The sequence below is a fragment of the Amia ocellicauda genome, chromosome 3 (genome assembly GCF_036373705.1).
Source record: "Amia ocellicauda isolate fAmiCal2 chromosome 3, fAmiCal2.hap1, whole genome shotgun sequence".
NCBI lineage: Eukaryota > Metazoa > Chordata > Actinopteri > Amiiformes > Amiidae > Amia > Amia ocellicauda.
This window is the reverse complement of record NC_089852.1, coordinates 3,777,341-3,797,107: the sequence shown is the minus strand read 5'-3', so window position 1 is coordinate 3,797,107 and position 19,767 is coordinate 3,777,341. Positions and strand designations below refer to the sequence as shown.

At 40.5% G+C, this 19,767-nt stretch overlaps 1 protein-coding gene across 3 annotated transcripts in view; it reads right to left on the bottom strand.

The window, feature by feature from the left end:
- Nucleotides 1-19,767, bottom strand: part of phf2 (PHD finger protein 2) — a 40,492-nt gene that overhangs the window by 3,918 nt on the left and 16,807 nt on the right. Inside the window, exons 4-20 of one of the 3 annotated variants that reach the window (XM_066697772.1) lie at nucleotides 18,656-18,816; nucleotides 17,819-17,960; nucleotides 17,216-17,402; nucleotides 16,236-16,398; nucleotides 15,493-15,580; nucleotides 14,582-14,688; nucleotides 13,070-13,161; nucleotides 12,379-12,468; nucleotides 9,270-9,587; nucleotides 8,911-9,027; nucleotides 7,668-7,786; nucleotides 7,134-7,312; nucleotides 6,860-6,927; nucleotides 3,721-3,887; nucleotides 2,217-2,479; nucleotides 260-355; nucleotides 25-134 (exon numbers count right to left, since the gene is read on the bottom strand). In XM_066697772.1, coding sequence (XP_066553869.1) covers nucleotides 25-134; nucleotides 260-355; nucleotides 2,217-2,479; nucleotides 3,721-3,887; nucleotides 6,860-6,927; nucleotides 7,134-7,312; nucleotides 7,668-7,786; nucleotides 8,911-9,027; nucleotides 9,270-9,587; nucleotides 12,379-12,468; nucleotides 13,070-13,161; nucleotides 14,582-14,688; nucleotides 15,493-15,580; nucleotides 16,236-16,398; nucleotides 17,216-17,402; nucleotides 17,819-17,960; nucleotides 18,656-18,816 — 2,467 coding nt within the window. Of the gene's footprint in view, nucleotides 1-24; nucleotides 135-259; nucleotides 356-2,216; nucleotides 2,501-3,720; nucleotides 3,888-6,859; nucleotides 6,928-7,133; nucleotides 7,313-7,667; nucleotides 7,787-8,910; nucleotides 9,028-9,269; nucleotides 9,588-12,378; nucleotides 12,469-13,069; nucleotides 13,162-14,581; nucleotides 14,689-15,492; nucleotides 15,581-16,235; nucleotides 16,399-17,215; nucleotides 17,403-17,818; nucleotides 17,961-18,655; nucleotides 18,817-19,767 lie in introns of all 3 variants that reach the window. The other 2 variants (XM_066697771.1, XM_066697773.1) reach the window with 2 other exon arrangements.

Here is a 19,767-nt window from a genome sequence, read left to right as displayed (position 1 = left end):
AAGGGGCTTTTCTGTGGACTGTACCTGCTGGGAGAGTTTGGCCGCTGCCGCCGCCAGTCCAGTCTCGATGGAGGCCACGCGTGTCCCTTCACGAACCGGCCGGTCCTGTCGGGGGACGGAGGGACCAACTCTCGCTGGGAAGAAAACAAGTAGATACATTTTATCACAGCAATGATTTTACTCAGAAGTAGATACCTGGAGACAAGGATGGATGGATAGACGCATAGATGAAGGGATGTCCTCTGTGTCATCAGCTCACCTGTTGGGCTGTAGGGAGTGTCATCAGAACTTTTTCTTTTCTTTGATCGGGACTTGAAAATGGGATTATCCTCGTCTGACTCAAGAGATGGGTACACTAGGGTAAAAAAAGAGAGAAATCGTCCATCAGTAACTTGCCTTGACTCCACAGTCTTTCATCTACAGTCTCATTGATTCTAATCTGAAGGAAATAACTGGTTAACACAAAATCATTATAATATTTTCTCTCCAACAGCAGCAAGTGGGTTGCCTTTTCTGCTTTTCTGCTGATTAAACTGTTGTCTCTTGAGTAATCTCCATTGTATAGTTGCCAGTTTTGACGAAACTGATGGGTAACTTAACGGGGCAGCAATTTCCAGATTACATTTCCAAGATACATTTTTCTAATGTCAAAAATATTAGTGTTCCCTCTCATTAGCCACCATCTCTTGGAGTGGCGGTACAATGACTCCAGCCCAATTCCCTGTTTTTCTTTCTTGAGAAGGTGGGTAACCCTGCTCTTTACAAAATGCTACACTCCCAGATCCACCTCAGTAATAATTTTATGTAACTTTAATGTACCATACTTACCAGCACAATGTTTTCATTTTATAAAACGGCATTATTACCCTTAGGCTTCCTGGTATTTAAAGAAAATATGCATTTCATTTGTATTTGGTTTCCTCTGATTAATATAATATATGTTTTTACAGCAACAGCATAACTTTGAGCCACCGAGCCCAGCATCTGCTCCGCAGCTGCTCCGCACGCCAGCCCTGTCTTTCTTCACCCGGCTGCCTTTGAACAAAAATCATTTAAGTGCACGCTTTTTCCTATAATTAAATTATCAAGATTAAAAATGACCTGTTTACAAAAATCAAGGCTCTGTATGCTTGTGCAGCTTGATAAAATGTTGTCTTGGTGCGAATTCGAAATGGAAATTATCCTTCCTTTAATGAATAATTAGTGCCTCAGATAAAAAAGCATTTAAAAACAACAATCTGCACTTGCACTAATGAAATATTAACAAGATGAGGGTCAGTTTTGCTGTTTTTGGACAGAGCGCAGATTGCAGGTTTTTATTTAAAAGGGGTCTGCTGGAAAGACACTAAAGCCTCTTACATAAGAACTTGGAAAGGTTGCACAACTTGTAAATACAAACGCAATCATCTGGCCCCCAAAAGAGATCATAATTAAATTCAAAAGAAAATACCTTGCAACAACAACAAATAGCTGTAATCCTTTATGTGCAAAACATGACTGAAGTTTGAATTGTCTCTCATTTAGAACTACAAACAAAACCAAGACAATACTAAAGCACGTCTGCAGACTCGGTACAGCTCCCAAAGACGCTGTGGGGAAAACACTCTGGAGCACCGATGCGGGTTGCTAGACTCGCAAAGAGAGTAGATGGAAAGTCATCGGAGGTCATCTACCCAAGAGCCGCATGCTTTGTACAAAAGTTTGCTTGTTCTTTCAGTGTCGAGTTTGAGTTGACTTATCATACTTTCTGTAGCAGCATGGATAATGTATGGTCTGCTGAAAAAGGGGTCAGATCCAGCAAACCGCCTAAAATAACAAGTGTTCTCAATGTTCCATTCTGTTTATATAATATGCATAACAGTTGCTAAGTATTACTAACATTATGCTCCAAAAAAATCTCTTGATCTGCTTTGGAATGGTTTTCTTTCTAGCTTACAGATCTTGTATTATTATTATAATAATAATAATAATAATAATAATAATAATATGTTATCGAGTTCCTGTGTGTGCGTCTCCCATGTCTAACTGTCGAGCTCTTTTAAAGACAACTGGAAACGGACAGAGGTCTCGGACCCACAGCATCATCACACCCGGTATCAGTACTATTCAGGTTTACTCAGAACCAGAGCATACCACGTGTCCAATCCACAGATACAGATTTTTAAAAGGGGAAAAACCACCGCCTCTCCAACTACACCCCCCGGTGGTCTCCTCACCGTAATCGGAGTCTTTGAAGCAGGCCCCCAGGTTGTCCTGCTCGTCCTCGAACATCTCGGCGCTGTCCAAGCTGCTGCTCTTCGTGCTCTTTTTGCTCGGCCGCTTGGCGGGGCGCTTGTTGTTGGCGTTGCCCATCTTCTTGGAGGCCTGCGCCGCGTGGGAGTTGTTCTTCGACTGGCTGTTGGCCCAGGCCGGCTGCAGGCAGGCGTCTGAAGACTGCAGGTTAGCCATCGACAACATGCCCTGGATGGCCTCCTGTGTGCTGGGGGATGCAGGTGGCTGACTGTAAGTACGCCAATAAGAGACACACACACGTATTACCGTAAGCTATCGCTGCATTGGGAGTTAGCCGGGAAACTTCTATAAAGGACCTTTTGAAGCATAAATACTATACTGACATTATATGGATGTAAACGTGGTGAATATTTGGTCTGGTTTGTTGTTATCTCCTGCCTGGCTCAGTTCTCAAAATCTCTTAGTTTCGTTCTTAGGAATGTGGGTAAATTCGAGTCTTTACAGAGTTATTTGTTTTTATTGGAATCTTATTGAATTGAACGTTGTCCTCAGAAGACCGTTTTAAATATAAAAATGATTGACAGCTCTGGTCCAGACCGCAGATTGGCAATTAAGATCCACACCTCTGTTGCCCTGTCAGCCTATTTAAAAGGAGATTAAAGCTGATCACCTTTTCACAATTCATGATCAGCTTTTTCCATGACTGGATTTTGCAATAACAGAAGGCATGTCAGTGTCCGCCTTGGGCTTTCGAAAACGTGCAACAGTCACCGCAAAATCAGGATTACTGCCTATTAAGTCATTATACAGTGAGCTGAAACAAAGAGAAAACTGCCTATTTAATGTGGTTGTAATTGAGTGCGGTCATTTCCACATCCACAATCATCCAGTCATCTGTCAGTTTAAAAAGTACTAAAAACAATCATTGAGAAATTAACATATTTTAGTGCTATTTTCTTCTGTTTTTCTCTCATTTGCAGCTTTCAGCGAAATGGAAATGGACCATCAAAAACTGACCAAAACACCAAATGGCAACATGAACTGCCTGGAGCAACCCTAGGCTTCACAAATAAATTGTGCAAGAAGATCAAACAAACATTTGCTTAACATGTAAACTGCGAGCAGAATCTGCGCCGATTATTACTTCTTTCCAGACGTTGATTTTTAATGTATGGGCTTAATGTTTTGTATTTAAAACATACAAAATCTGGTTGCAACATTATTTTAAATCTGTCAAATTAATAGCTTCCTTCTAAGCAATTGCTAATTGGCTCCTAATTCACCAACATAGCATAGTTTACAAGGATAATTTAATGACCTACTTTTGATGTTTGGTTAAGGACCTAGGTCTTATGCTTCCCCACACTTTAGATGATCAAAAAATGTAACATTGATTTGTAACACATAGTTTGCATATTTGAGCACTCAGTCTTCCATTATTGTAATCTTTATAGCATACACAAGATATTGCACAAGATATATCCCTACCTGTTGGCGCTGTAGTCAATCCCACCCACTTGCTTGCTCGCCTGCAGAAGGTCCAGAATCCCCGCAGCGCTGCCAGGCTCCTTCTTGACCTTTGAGTTACGACCTTTGACCTCTGGTTTCACCTCCGTGTCTATGTGAAGAGATTCTTCATCGGACGACTCATCACTCTGTCGTCCCAAAATAAAACCCAAGGATGTTTACATTGATTGTCTTTAAATACATTTCGCATTTGATAAATGAAAAAGAGGTTAAATGCAAACCCCCCCCCTGACCATCTGTGTCACATTATAAGGACTTAATCATGAAACTCATCATTGATTCTGGGGAATTCATAGTTTATTTGATGTGAGATAAATATTTATCGGCTTAAAATCATACTGGACTTTCCATTAAATAAACTGTTGACAGACTAAAGAACTGTGTAACACTCCAGTGTCCAGAGGCATCTGACGATATTATTACTCACATTCGAATAAACAAGGAGAAGATCCAAAGTATACAGTTTTATCTTGAGTAAAACCAAAAGAAGGAACAGCCCATAACGTAAAAGCTACTGACCGTCTGAGAAATTCGTAAAACCAATAAGTGCACATCCATCCTCATCAGATTTTAAATATGAAGTCTATAATTGTATTTTACACTCCCATGTGGGAATTGGCGGATGTCAATCGTCTCAGCTCCCCGTTATGAGTCCTGTACTGAAGCAGGAGGCATGGGCATGTAGGCATGGTTCCTGCAGCTCTCAGTTGAGCAAATTTAAGACCTTTTTAAGACCAATCTTTAGGAAATGTAAGACCCATTTTCAAGGCATATACAGTGAGGGAAAAAAGTATTTGATCCCCTGCTGATTTTGTACGTTTGCTCACTGACAAAGAAATGATCAGTCTATAATTTTAATGGTAGGTGTATTTTAACAGTGAGAGACAGAATAACAGCAAAACAATCCAGAAAAACGCATTTCAAAAAAGTTATAAATTGATTTGCATGTTAATGAGGGAAATAAGTATTTGATCCTCTATCAATCAGCAAGATTTCTGGCTACCAGGTGTCTTTTATACAGGTAACAAGCTGAGATTAGGAGCACTCTCTTAAAGGGAGTGCTCCTAATCTCAGCTCGTTACCTGTATAAAAGACACCTGTCCACAGAAGCAATCAATCAATCAGATTCCAAACTCTCCACCATGGCCAAGACCAAAGAGCTGTCCAAGGATGTCAGGGACAAGATTGTAGACCTACACAAGGCTGGAATGGGCTACAAGACCATCGCCAAGCAGCTTGGTGAGAAGGTGACAACAGTTGGTGCGATTATTCACAAATGGAAGAAACACAAAATAACTGTCAGTCTCCCTCGGTCTGGGGGTCCATGCAAGATCTCAGCTCGTGGAGTTTCAATGATCATGAGAACGGTGAGGAATCAGCCCAGAACTACACGGGAGGATCTTGTTAATGATCTCAAGGCAGCTGGGACCATAGTCACCAAGAAAACAATTGGTAACACACTACGCCGTGAAGGACTGAAATCCTGCAGTGCCCGCAAGGTCCTCTTGCTCAAGAAAGCACATGTACAGGCCTGTCTGAAGTTTGCCAATGAACATCTGAATGATTCAGAGGAGAACTGGGTGAAAGTGTTGTGGTCAGATGAGACCACAATCGAGCTCTTTGGCATCAATTCAACTCACCATGTTTGGAGGAGGAGGAATGACCCCAAGAACACCATCCCCACCGTCAAACATGGAGGTGGAAACATTATGCTTTGGGGGGGGTTTTCTGCTAATGGGACAGGACAACTGCACCGCATCAAAGGGACGATGAACGGGTCCATGTACCGTCAAATCTTGGGTGAGAACCTCCTTCCCTCAGCCAGGGCATTGAAAATGGGTCGTGGATGGGTATTCCAGCATGACAATGACCCAAAACACACAGCCAAGGCAACAATGGAGTGGCTCAAGAAGAAGCACATTAAGGTCCTGGAGTGGCCTAGCCAGTCTCCAGACCTTAATCCCATAGAAAATCTGTGGAGGGAGCTGAAGGTTCGAGTTGCCAAACGTCAGCCTCGAAACCTTGATGACTTGGAGAGGATCTGCAAAGAGGAGTGGGACAAAATCCCTCCTGAGATGTGTGCAAACCTGGTGGCCAACTACAAGAAACGTCTGACCTCTGTGATTGCCAACAAGGGTTTTGCCACCAAGTACTAAGTCGAAGGGGTCAAATACTTATTTCCTTATTAACATGCAAATCAATTCATAACTTTTTTGAAATGCGTTTTTCTGGATTTTTTTGTTGTTATTCTGTCTCTCACTGTTAAAATTAACCTACCATTAAAATTATAGACTGATCATTTCTTTGTCAGTGAGCAAACGTACAAAATCAGCAGGGGATCAAATACTTTTTTCCCTCACTGTATACCAGTAAGGCACGCAGTAAGGAACAGGTGAGGGTGTCGAGTGAAAGACGACTGGAGTCGAGTCAAACCCAGCAACATTCAACCAATCACGCGGTGCTTCCTGGAAAATCACAGTCCATCACACAGTCTATGACATCATCCAGACTCTAATCCATGTTCTTTGGACTCCGTAGCTTAATCTGAGTTCTGAGCAGAGGCTTTGATCTTTGAGCTATTGGGAATCCATGTGTGTGTATTTTTTTCATCCCTCCGATAGCACTGCATGTTGATTTAAGTCTGTCCCTTTCTGGGGGAGTGAGCTGTATTTGCTCACACTCTCGTAGAGCTAGAAATTTGTATTAATTGAAGCTGTAAGAGGTCAACTGAATTCAGTAGACATTTAGGCCTGGCTTAGGGCCCATAATGAAGGTTTGTTCTGTGCTAGTTTCAAGAGTTTTCTAGATTTTGAGATGCATACATATGGAACCTTTGTAAAAAAAAACTTAAATTTGCTTAGAGCAATATTTGTCCTTAATATATCCATGTTCAGAAAATTGAAGGGATGTGAAAGTAAATTTCCTTACAATGAAAATGTTGTTGGCAATGGTAATTTGAAATCAAATCTACATCAATTAATAGCTCAAATTAATTTGACACCAGCCTTAAGGAAGACATGCAGCTCATCAGAAACAGCAGATTGGAATCACATTATTAATAGTGGTGCTCTTAAATGTAGAAAAACAAGATTGTATATACCTTGGCAACTGTAGGTGGAAGCTTTGGTTTCTTAGCCGGTTGAATAGGCTCTTTAATGTCTGATAAAACTGAAAAAGACAGAGTAAGAACAAATCATTGTCTTTGGATCAGATCCTACGATTCAGAATAATGTATCATTTTTAAATAAATATTTGCCGTTATTTCTTCATAAACATTCAACCAGAATTCTGAAAGAAAACATTAAATGACATTTAACTGGATAAAACATTCCCACTCTCTCTATATATATTGGAGAGAAAATGCTACAACTCACAAGATAGGTCTCTTTTTGCCGCGTTCTTTTTCCTCCTTATTGGAAACTCGTCAATTTTCAGCTCTCCTTCATCCGAGACGTATTCGTATTCGTCCCGGACCGGCTTGGCTTTGTCTTCTTTGAAGTTTTGTAATGATCCAAATACACTTGAATTCGTCTGGGGTTTGAGCCCTTTAGAGCTGAGAGGAAACCACATTAAAATAAATACTTAAATAATCCTGCCTCCTAAGAAGGCTAAGACACATAACATATTTTAAAAGAAAATACTTTTTATAAATAACTCATGGAGAATGTTTCAAACTACAAAGAATGTCAGAGGAATTGGCATGATCTCTCGCAGCTGTGGTCCTGCTTTATATCTTTGAGTGGCAGAGCCTTTTTTCTATTCAGAGACAAATGAACTAAATGGTAGAGATTGAGGGATAGAGCCAGAGACAGTTCTTGTTTGTTTGTTTTTTCTGGTCTGTGATGTATCAATTCTGTTTTGTATCACTTGGAGCGGCACATTAAAAGAGTGCAAATGCATGTATTTACCTCAATAGTTTCTTGTTAGAAAACGAAAAGGCAAATTTATTGTCTTTATTTCCCGATAGTGGCGTCTTCTCAAATTTCTGTTCTTCTTCCATTTTTAGCAAGGAATCGGGTTTGCTGTTCTGTTCAGAAAAGACAAAGATTATTATTAACATGTATTGATGTCGTGCTAAATACAACACACAGGTTTTGATCAACAATGGTACTGATTAACTCGGTTATATTTAGATGGGGAAGTTTACTTTTATATGTTCTCTCCTCCACATCAAATGCACCAGAGCCAAACCATTTAAAAGTTACCCATTTCACATCAATAGTCTTAAGCTGTTTTAAAATGGTGTCTGTTGCACTTTTTATAGTTCAGTCTTAAACATTTGGCTCTGGTATTTCCTGTAGAAATAGTGTGCCAGTGTACAGTGTTGCCCGTCAGAAATTCGATGAATAAAGTCAGCTCTCAAAATGTTATTGTGCCGTTTTCGTGTACAAAAGTTCAGCCGATACAGCCAGAACTTTCTCCCCTTCCATGTGGTTTGTTAAAAGTATTTTACACAAAAAAACAGAAACACTTAGATGATTTTCACACAGAGAGACAAAACTGTTTATTCTGGCAGGGGAGATTGTACTAATTTATGCTGTGATTTAGGGGAAAAAAAAAAGATAAGATTTCAAAAAAGCTGGTCTCTGCTGACCTATCCGAATGTTTGACTGAGCTTCTCGTCCATCTGCTAACGTTTGGGAATCTGGTAAAAAGCTTGGACGAGGATATTTGGAGGAACTACAAACATTCCAGGACAGTTTGGCATATAATTTTCCATGAAACTTAATCCTTCTAATGTCTTCCGTTCCCCAAAAGTAAGCTCTCCTACTAATTCCAATCCTTGTTATTCAGTGATAATGACAAAACAACCATTTGGTACGGAAAGGCATATGTAAACACTTATTCGGAATGTAGTTCACAGCATACAGTATAATAATATTAGTTAAACGCTGCATTTTATTTACGGAAATGAACTAAAAGCAGAAAGTACGGGCGGAGGTTCTTGACATTCAAAATTGGGAAATCAATTTCTCCTGGAACTAATCTCGTGCTATTTTTCAAACTTTCAAATCTGCAGTTGCTTTCAAATCGAGCATTCAGCGAATGACTCTCTTGCCTGTGGAGTCTCGGCCTTGGCATTCATTAAACATGAAACCATTTTATAACCGTTATGCGGGGAATAACACATCACTGGAACATTTGCTGTACCTTGTATTTCCATTTCGCTTCTGTTTTACTCTTGTTCTGTTCTCGGATCTCAAACTTATCCACATCGTTCTGCTTACTCAAAACCTCTTTCTCGGGCGCACTCGACGCGTTCTTCGCCTGTTTGTTTGGAAATTCAAAATAAACACATCACCACAGGTTCCTAAAGCTCGGAAACTGCAAGAAAACAATGTCATGTTTTGTTGTTGTAATACTTTTTAGGAATGTATTGTTGTGTTCAGATCTGGGGCTGGAATTATAAGTAGCTTGTAATCTATTAACGTGCGAGTTTTAAAGGCGTGCAAATCTATTCAACCCTTGAGGGGTATGATAAACAAATAAGTTGAGAGTGGTCTACAAACCTTCCCTTTCTTAGGCGGCTCCACTTTCATCAAGGTCTCCTTCGTGTGCGACTCCAGGACATCAAGACTGGGCTCTGTGTGGGGAGCTGGGCTCTCCTTTGACTTCTTCCCTTTCTTTTTTCCGCCTTCCTTCACTTTGGGCGTCTTCGGGGGTTTGGGCGTCTTGGGAGCCTTGGGAGCTTTTTTCCTTGTGGGTTTCTCTCTCGGAGGCGAGGGGATGTGCACGGGCGACACCGGCTCCTCGGGCTCCACGGCGGGGGGCGGCTCCTCCACGGGCACGTTGGCACTTGGCTCCACTTTGATGGCTTTTGATGCATTCTGCAAGAAACCAGGGACTCATGTCAAGCCGCCAGTGAGCTCCTTAAGGATCAAAGAAACCCACACAGAACAGGGAAGCAATAGAGGACAGTTTCAAGTTTTTCTTGTAAAGTGTCATGTTTTCCTTCTTTTTTTGTGATCGTACACACAAGCTTGCAGATGTCTAGTACAATAAGTGTCCAGTGATTGCACGCCCAGGGCAGACTAGTACGCTAATCATATAATCATATACAACAGTAACACACAGAAGGCCTGGCTTCCTTTTTGATCACAATAATACATACACATTTCGTAGATGAAACTGAAGACACAAAGGGGGAATTGGGATGCCATGAAAGAGGCAGTTGCAATGTATTATCCGTTCGATCTCTACTGCAATTTAACCTTGCCTTCAGTCACATAGCAGGAGGAAATGACAACATCAAACAAAAGACAAACGTTGAGGTCGTACCGTGCCTTGATGGACCCAGTGGATGTATATATAATATAAATAGCACATAACGGCTCGAGTGTACGACTAAATCTCGGTAACTCGAAGGAGCCGATTTCACCGTGTGCAGCTGTACATAATGCAGACTGTGTTCACCCTGCGTATCAAACTACACCAGCAATCATATGATATGGCACACCCAACGCATGCAGTAAAGAGTGGTAAGAGTGGTAAACTCACTGGGTTGTGCCTGCTAGCTGTGTTCTTGGTGCTTTGTTGATCCACGCTGAGTGGTCCAGCAAACCACCTTGGAGGGCAAATGATGCACAGCGTGGTGCTTTCTTTAAAAGGGAACCTCCACTTTCCTAGTATGATACAGAAAACGAAAGTCCTGCTGCCGTTAGAATCGCCCAGACAATGGTCAGGCAAAGGCTTCTGCTCACTAACTGTACTCTTCACAAACACACACCATGGAATCCATGCCTGCTATCAGTGCTGTGCTAGGTCCTGGTCAAATGTTCAGAGCAGGAAGTCACCCGTCAGTGACGGTACATACTGTACACATACTGTGCACGGTCATTGCAAGATTAAGGAAGTGCCATTATGGTATAGGGCAGATATGCATGAAATGAAGGTGTCTTACAGTAACAGCGCAGCCCTCAGATTATTATAGAAAAAAAACCTAATATTTGTTTCCAGTGGAAGTATACAACGATCACCCATAACATTATGACCACCTGGCTAATATTGTGAAGGTCCCCCTTTTGCCACCAAAACAGCCCTGACCCGTCGAGGCATGGACTCCACTAGACCTCTGAAGGTGTGCTGTGGTATCTGGCACCAAGACATTAGCAGCAGATCCTTTAAGTCCTGTAAGTTGTGATGTGGGGCCTCCATGGATCGGACTTGTTTGTCCAGCACATCCCACAGATACTCGATTGAATTGAGATCTGGGGAATTTGGAGGCCAAGTCAACACCTTGAACTCATGATTCCTCAGATTAGGCCACCTTCTTCCATTGCTCCGTGGTCCAGTTCTGATGCTCACGTGCCCATTGTAGGCGCTTTCGGTAGTGGACAGGGGTCAGAGCATGGGCACCCTGACTGGTCTGCGGCTACGCAGCCCCATACGCAACAAACTGCGACGCACTGTGTCTTCTGACACCTTTCTATCAGAACCAGCATTCACTTTTTCAGCAATTTGAGCTACAGTAGCTCGTCTGTTGGATCGGACCACATGGGCCAGCCTTCGCTCCCCACGTGCATCAGTGAGCCTTGGCTGCCCATGACCCTGTCGCCGGTTCACCGCTTTTCCTTCCTTGGACCACTTTTGATCGGTACTGACCACTGCAGACCGGGAACACCCAACAAGAGCTGCAGTTTTGGAGATGCTCTGACCCAGTCGTCTAGCCATCACAATGTGGCCCTTGTCAAAGTCGCTCAGATCCTTACGCTGCCCATTTTTCCTGCTTCTAACACATCAACTTTGAGGACAAAATGTTCACTTGCTGCCTAATATATCCCACCCACTGACAGGTGCCATGATAACGAGATTATCAGTGTTATTCACTTCACCTGTCAGTGGTCATAATGTTATGGCTGATTGGTGTATTTGGAAAAAAAATTGACGGCACATACTTTATCACGTCTTATTCATTCATACTGACTGTACTGTTTTTATTTGGGAACGGTGTACATCAAATATTGTCATGGGTATTTCTAAGAAGACTAAAACCGAGCACACTGAAATTCAATATTGGCAAACTATCGCTCACTACAAAGACTACACTGAAGTGTTTTATTATTATAATTCAACTGAGAAAGAAGTGCATTTTTAAAGGCACTGATCAGTCTTTAAAAATCAATTTTCAGCTTTACATTCATCTGCTGCAGTCTTTTGACAATATATATAGTAACACATTAAACAGATTTCTTTCACTGTGAAATGGCACCTGGCCTAGAAGCATGAAACGGTGGTTGACAATGCGAAATCAGAAGCCACAACATTCACAATGCAAATAGTCAGAAACTAGAAAGAAAACACCGTCATTCTTAGTATAATACTGGGAAAGTGGTTTCCATTTTGTTTCTAATCTCAGTTTGCAGGTCAGAAACAGAACAAGGTATCTTCCTCAATGCAAGCCCTGTTGACAAAGCTTGATTGACTGGTGTGTTATGTGAACAAATTTGTTTTCGAAGACTTTAAAACATTCAAATTCATGATTTTCAGAAACTGATAATAGGTCCTTAAACTAGCTTCACCAGCAGATGCGAATGCTTTGTTAATAGGGCGCTGCGTCTCTTGGCTTTGGACAGTGCATGTGCGTGGACGCTACGTGACGCAAGAGGAACAACATCCCACCTCTGAAATCCTGATCTCTTTGGCAAGGTCTTTAATCAGTTGTGCTGGTTTCATGTTTTCCGGGAGCTCATCCTCATGTTCCAGAAGAGCCTGTGTCAGAATCGAAAAAGAAAAACGTTTTGGGTCAGAACGTCACGTCTCCGTCCACTTCCACACAAGCACGTTGTATCAGGAGACGGTAAGAGAAGGTTAGAGCATCTAACAGCATCAGCTAATGTCATATATTGTGCTCACTAAATATAGCCATTGATACAAGAGATGTGAGGCTAAAACACAACCTCTGCTAATGGTCATAAAATACTAGTTTGTTTTGGAAGTTTGGGCATCGTCTGTTTCTTGGAGGTGAATCGACCAGTGCTCTCTTTTCTGGGTAGGGACTCTAGACTTCGTAGCGGAGGGTTAATCCCAGGTGGGGGACACTGCTGTTGTACCCTTGAACAAGGTGCTTTACCCAGAATGCTCCAGTACAAACCCATCTGTATAAATGGGTAATTGTATGTAAAAATAATGATATTGTAACAATTGCAAGTCACCCTGGATAAGGGCGTCTGCTAAGAAATATAAATGCATCACCGGAGCGAAGCAGAAAATAAATATTCACTGGGAAAAGTATATACATGCATGGTTTCCGTTTCCTATAATAGTCGGCCTAAATGTTGGGTGAACGCAGAGTTACAAAAATATGACATACCTGTTTTTTGGTCCATGATCTGAAAGCCCCGTTGAGGATTTTGGCACCATGCACCAAATGAGGAGCCGGCTGTTTCCCAGCTTTGTGTAAACCTACAGGAAAGAGAGTTCATTAGAGGCGGTGTGTGTTCCCAGAAATCGCACTCCTGAGAATAAGAAAAGACTGGTCTTGTACATATGAAACCAGACGCACAAGATCAGAGATGCCGTTTGACACGAATGGACCTGTAAATCCTTGGAAGTGGAACGGCACTGAGAAACAGCACACAACAAATCTACACTGGAGACAGATCTGCTCCAAGAATGAAAGGAAAATGTAATATAAAACATCACAACTTCTTTTTGTTTCTTTACTGAAACAAAAGTGTTCTTCTACACTATCTAATGGGGACTAAAATTAGAAAAGCGTTTTACTATACAACATGTAAAAATGCTGCAAATCCAAAATCTACAAAAGTCTGTGTCATGTAATATGTGCACATCTGAAGTTTTAATATAACAACCAAAAGGCTTAATAACTGAGTATTCTCTGCGAGAGCTGAAGTCTGATTAATCTTCTACATACATAATATATAAACACACAAATCAGGAACCTCCATCACTTTCCTTGGACTCTTACATTTCTGTAAAGCATCGTTTAGCATCAATTACATTATGACTGGATATACAGCCACAACAGGAAATATGTTCCATATTGCAGTTAAATTAATAACATATAGAGACACAGGAAGGCAGTGTCACGTGGGCGGCCTTTAGCAACCCAGCAATGGCTTAAGGCTGTCCTAAATATCTATTACAGGTTTAAAGCCATGCCGCCCAGCTGGTGTTTCTGTGCCGATGGGCAAGCTAGACTGTTAGCCAAACGGCAGGTACAAAAGCCAGACCTTTAAATACATCACTACCACAGCTGAGAGGGGGCCGTGATTGATTACATTTATTCTTCTTCAGATTATCAGACACTTTCAGATCAGAGGTGCAGTTTAAAGTCATTCACATAGGCTGTGTGAGTTTAACTGCATGCTGATGAAATGGTGCAAGGACAATAAAACCATAACTAATCCAAACACAAATACACACACTGGGCCAGGCAGTGAGAGTATAAGGGTCCAGACATCGGTTTGCAATGGAGCAAGTGATTTCAGCTGCGGCAAATCCTTCTAAAACTAATCACGGGTATTTCTGAGCTTACGAGTTAATGACTTCAACGATATTTGACAATCAGAGACTGGCTCTCCATGAAGCCCACAGCTTTAAGCCGGGAACACATACACAGAAAATGATCAGGAAGTTACAGTTAAGCCCAGGGCAGGGAAATCCTATATTTCTTTCCTTGTTAATTAACTGGGAACAGGTCCTAACAAGAAGATGGCAAGTCAATTAAATGTGATTCACAGTACTTTACAATCCTGAAGGCTGATTCACAAGGCTTCTCCGCCACCACACATTCAGCGAAGAGCGAGACCAAGGGAGGCTCTTCGGTAAAAATGCTAGCGATGCTTGTTTTCACATTTACCTTTAAATCTCTCCAGCAGATGCCTGCCCACATACCAGCACGCAGTTTCAAAGTTTGGAAACTGGGTAAGGCTGCCAATTTTCAGTCGTTTTTCCACTTCATATGCTCTGTGATACAAAACAAAGTGTGCCTTCAAATAATGAGCTGCAGACATCACCGATTGAAACAACACACAATGAAAATCTGCAATCAGTGATTTTCACAAAGGCAGGGCCAGATTCCTTCAGATAAACAACACAGACGTTTTGAGCCGTTAAAAAAACGCAATATTTACATGATTTCTTATTCTTTTCCAAAAGTGGAAAAGTTCATTTCGGTTTTGTGTGGCAAGTTTCAATGTATTTGACTCCAGGGGTTTCTTCAGTGTGATTGGAGGAGTTTATCTCCTTCCAGGTTAAAACACCAGAGAGAAAGGAATGTCCTGTGTGTGTATTTCATAACTATTTGCTATTCTTAGGTATTTGCTATTTTAAAAGCAGTTTGTGCTTTGCTAATTATATATATATATATATATATATATATATATATATATATACACACTCTCTTGGAAAACAACCAAATAATAAGTAATAATTATTAAATAATTATTATTAAATAATTAAATAACACATTAACTTTGACAGGAACTGAAGTGCACAGAGACTGGATAGGGTGATGGTTTAAGATAACCTTTGCCAGGTAAAATAAAATAAAATAAAGCATCGTCTAGTATAAGACTTGGTCACATTACTTGCATGCCACACAATGGAACATTGCTCGCTAAATGTTTTGAGGATTAATTAGGATTAATTATTACTTTGTCTTGGGATTCAAGAAATAAAATAAAAATGTGTAGGAACTTTTTTAGTACTTTCCCTTTTGCTCTCAGTGATTTATGCAACATATATATAGTATTAAGGAACATCTCAAACCTCATCTGCATTTCTACACTCAGGTTATGAAGAAAGTGCCCGGAGAAGGCGAGACAGTCAACTGGGGCCAGTGTTGCATAAATCCAACCTGGGGGAAGAAAAACAGTGAACATGGGACAAGTTTTACAAATTGACACCTGCCATTTTTATATAAAAATAATAACAAATGACAAAAGTGCCTGAAGTTATAAAAGTTGAAGAACACTGTACGAAGCAATTAATTATACACACATATTTAAGTCTAATGCAAAAGAGGCATTACTCATTTTATATTCCACATCCAAACATCCAAGAAATACACATGATACAGCTGAGCGAAGAAAACATGTCACTTATTAATGAAGTAAAGCATTGACATAAAAGTTAAAAATGAATCAGTTCTTATTAAAATATTTATCTTGCCGAATGCCGCCATCTTCAGTGCCAGTTAGCAACACTGCCTTACAGTCAGTTCGCTGGCTGTTGCCTTGGAAAGTATTTTAGATTATGTTGACAATCCTATTAGCAATCTGTTAATGTTCAGTGAGTCACAAAACAAGATATGCGGCCGTTGTTTTGATTTAATACAGTCAAAACTGTAGGTGACCAGAGAAATCTAATGTGTTTCACATGTAAGAGACTGTGGGCTTCTGAAAGCTGTCAAGAGAAAGGTCTAGGGTCCAGTGAAACTCAATCTGAGTCATCTGGCGTCCACTGACCTTCAGGTGCCCAAGGGTAAAGCAAGATCAAGAATGGTGCCTTACCGGAAGGAATAAGTAACGTCTGTCCTTGTTTCAGGCTGCACTTGTAACACTTGTCTACTTGGTCAGCGAAGAACATCTCACAGTGGTTGGACGACGACCGCCAGCGTTCGTACAGGGACATGTTGGCCGACGTGGGTTTGATCAGAAAGAAGATCTTCTCTCCCTGAACGCAACACAATGCATGCTGATTCAGGACTGGGTGTATGGGCCAGACATTTGCAGAATGAACAAGAGGAATAACAAAGCCAGAACTGAAACCAGGACACGTTGGCCAGTACCTGCCGATCTCAAGAACTCTGCATGTGTTGAAGTGACGGCATTAGGCCAACACACAGTACTTAATTAAGCATAAAACCTTAAGATGAAGAGCTCTCAGTCACACCAGTTATAACACGTTGCAATGTCTGTAACTATACTGAGAGACCGTAAACTATGCCATTGATATGTCTGAATACACAAGATGTTTTTCGCTATTTCAGAATATTTCATAAGGTTGCGATTTGCTTTTCTCATAGAATAACATTCACTTTTCCAAATTCTTGATTTGTTATGTTCTACAACAACAACATATTAAATCATTTCAGACTTGACACCAAAAAACTACCATGAACTTTGTTTCTTTCTTTTATGTCATTCTATGATTCAAGTAGGCAAACAAAAGTACTTACACAAGAACTTTGCTAAATTCTTGAATAATAATAAAAAAACAGATAATTTCTGCCTGTTTAAAAGAAGGGACATGTTAAATAAGTGGATATATATGAAAAGTGAAGACTAATAATGAAGTGCTATATTAAAATTAAAACTAACAAAAATTGGACCAGAAGAAGAGAATAACTGAACAACAACAACAAATGTATGTGCAATTATCTCACAAAGCGCTGCATCTAATCTGGATTTTGTAAAAACACTGAACACACACTTTCAGTGAAGGGGAAGTCACAGTGTGCAGCTGAAATGGTAAAAGCCGAGCTGCTTACTTTGAGAACGTGGTACCAGGACGAGGCCCCCCCAGATTCTATGTGGAAGTCTGTGTAGCTGTCCTTCACGCAGATCAAGCAGTACTTTGTCACTTTGGGTTTCCCCAGAAGCGCGTCGTCCGGCCAGTAATTTTCCACCCAGGATAGTTTTCTGACAATCTGTGGACTTTCTACAATAGTAGACATCCTGTTCAGATCATAAAGAAACACAAGAAAGGAGTCAGACACTCTTTTACTCTGCCTTTTCATGGTTCATCACTACGCGGTGTGATCTTCATCAGGTTTTTTCAGCCCCGGAATTATATGTACCACCATGTATTAAGATTATTCAGCTAAAACAGGCAAGTAATTGAACTGATTGAGTCATTACTTGCTATCTTTGCACAAGAAATTGATGACTTGCAGACACCAACAGAGCGATCAGTTATCCTGCAAACAAAATCTTCCACATACTGATTTTATTAAATTAATGAATACTTCCTTCATAACAAACATCAGCAGTGTTATTTCTCCTGTTGTTTCTACTATGACTGAATTACAGCTGCTGTTCACTATTGGAGTCATTTTAGGTTTCTTGCGACTACATTTATCGCATCTGCTCACCTCGAGTCTGAAAACTCCAGGTTGATCAAGTTTAAAACTCGCTTCCTGTTCGTGCTGTAGTAGTAATCGACGAATTCCTTGAGCTTCATCTTACTATCGGTCTGTTTTGTCACATCGATGACATCCACGGCTCTCTCTGGACCTGGTGGAAACAGGACAGCGACGGTCACTTCTGGATCAGAATCATGTCAATACGCAAAACCCCAATATCCTGAGAATAAGATCTTTATTTAACACTAAGATGTTTGGCAACATACTTTTCATGGAAGCAGATCTGAACATTTAACCCTCAAGTAAACCTAAACAACAACAGCCTGATACAACATTTTAAAAATATATTTACAAAAGATATATCATACAATATAATTTTTTTGTTCTTCACCAGGAATGAGCAGTCAGATTTGTTTTAGTGTATATATTGTTCCTGTCCACAAGTCATTTTATCATCCGTTATTTATTTATATTTACACTAATATAATTAATTATTGAATAGCACAGTTCTGTTGTATTATAGCAGGTGTAAGAAAAGTTTATGGAAAGAATGATCGGTACACAGAAGTGTCCATCACTCTTCACAGGCAGATGGCGCCGTTTCACTCAACACAGATCTGACAAAAGATAGAAGTAGACAAGATAGCTTGTTCTATTGCTTTCTGAGTAAAAAAACAACACAAAAGTTTCTGGTATTTGTATAAATGCTATTGTGTTACAGTTTAACTAATTCAATTTTAAGTGTAAACATAAGTTATAACCTTTAAGCGTCTGTGTCATTAAAAGTAAGTTGCCGTGTTTGGCCCTGAACAGCACATCCCGACTTTTGCTCTGTAAGATACACACCAACATAGTTCTCGACGTCGCTGACGTAGAAAGTCGGAGCTGGCATCAATATTCCCAGACCATCCTTCTTCGGGACCAGGATGGGTTCTGTGAAGCCCGTCTCCTCCAAATAGTCTACGGTCAGCTGAGATCCTGTCACTTTCACGACCACATCCTCAGAGCTGCAGAGGTGAAGACATTCACGTCGACGGGAATGAGCATATTGCTTACAAAACTGCAGTGTGAGACTTTGTGTTGAGGAGCAAACATTCAAACTATCAGTCACTTATGGAATAAATCCTCTCTGAACAAAAGGGAGAAAGTTCTTTGACAAAAGCTCGGCCCTCGATTAACATGTTGAGTGGATGAGGAGATGTGGATCTCTTAAAGTGAGGAGAATTAATGTAGTTTTCATTTGAGATATTTTTTCCATCTGAGACCACGGTGATAGCAACTGAAAGCGCTGCCTGCATGGTGTGATGCACCAAACTCGTATTGCTGTGAAACACATGCGTTCACTGCTAACACTGGGGCGAGAGCACCATCTACTGAGCATGTCGTGAACTGTGAAGTCTGTGGGGCTTTTTTTTATTATTATTACTAAAAAAACCATCAAGAAACTGTTTCATATTATTGTTAATTATTTGACAGCCTGTAAAAGTGAAACACCAAACAGGAGACCGTAAATAAAAAAAAAAAAAGTAATTAATTAATTGAATAAATGACACTACATTTTGGAATCATTTTACTAGTGTAGCTTAAGAATTTAATTTGCTTGAAAGTACATTATCGCCTTATCATTTACCACTCTATGAATGAATTGATAGGCTTGATATCTTTCGAGGATAATAAAGCTAACTAATAAACAAATACCAGAAGAGAAGAGAAAGCCTCTCAAACATAGTTTTAACATGTTACAAACGTATATTTAAACAGGTTAGTGGATTCATTAAGAGGCAAACCATCACATAAAGAAAACGCATAGTTCATGAATGATAGATAGTTGACCCATATGTTACCACATGCATATGAATTAGAATAAAAAGCAGAACAGAGATACAACTATTTAAACCTACCCATATTACGTGCAAATCCTTTTTCACCTCAGACTCTTTATACTCACTTTGTATGTC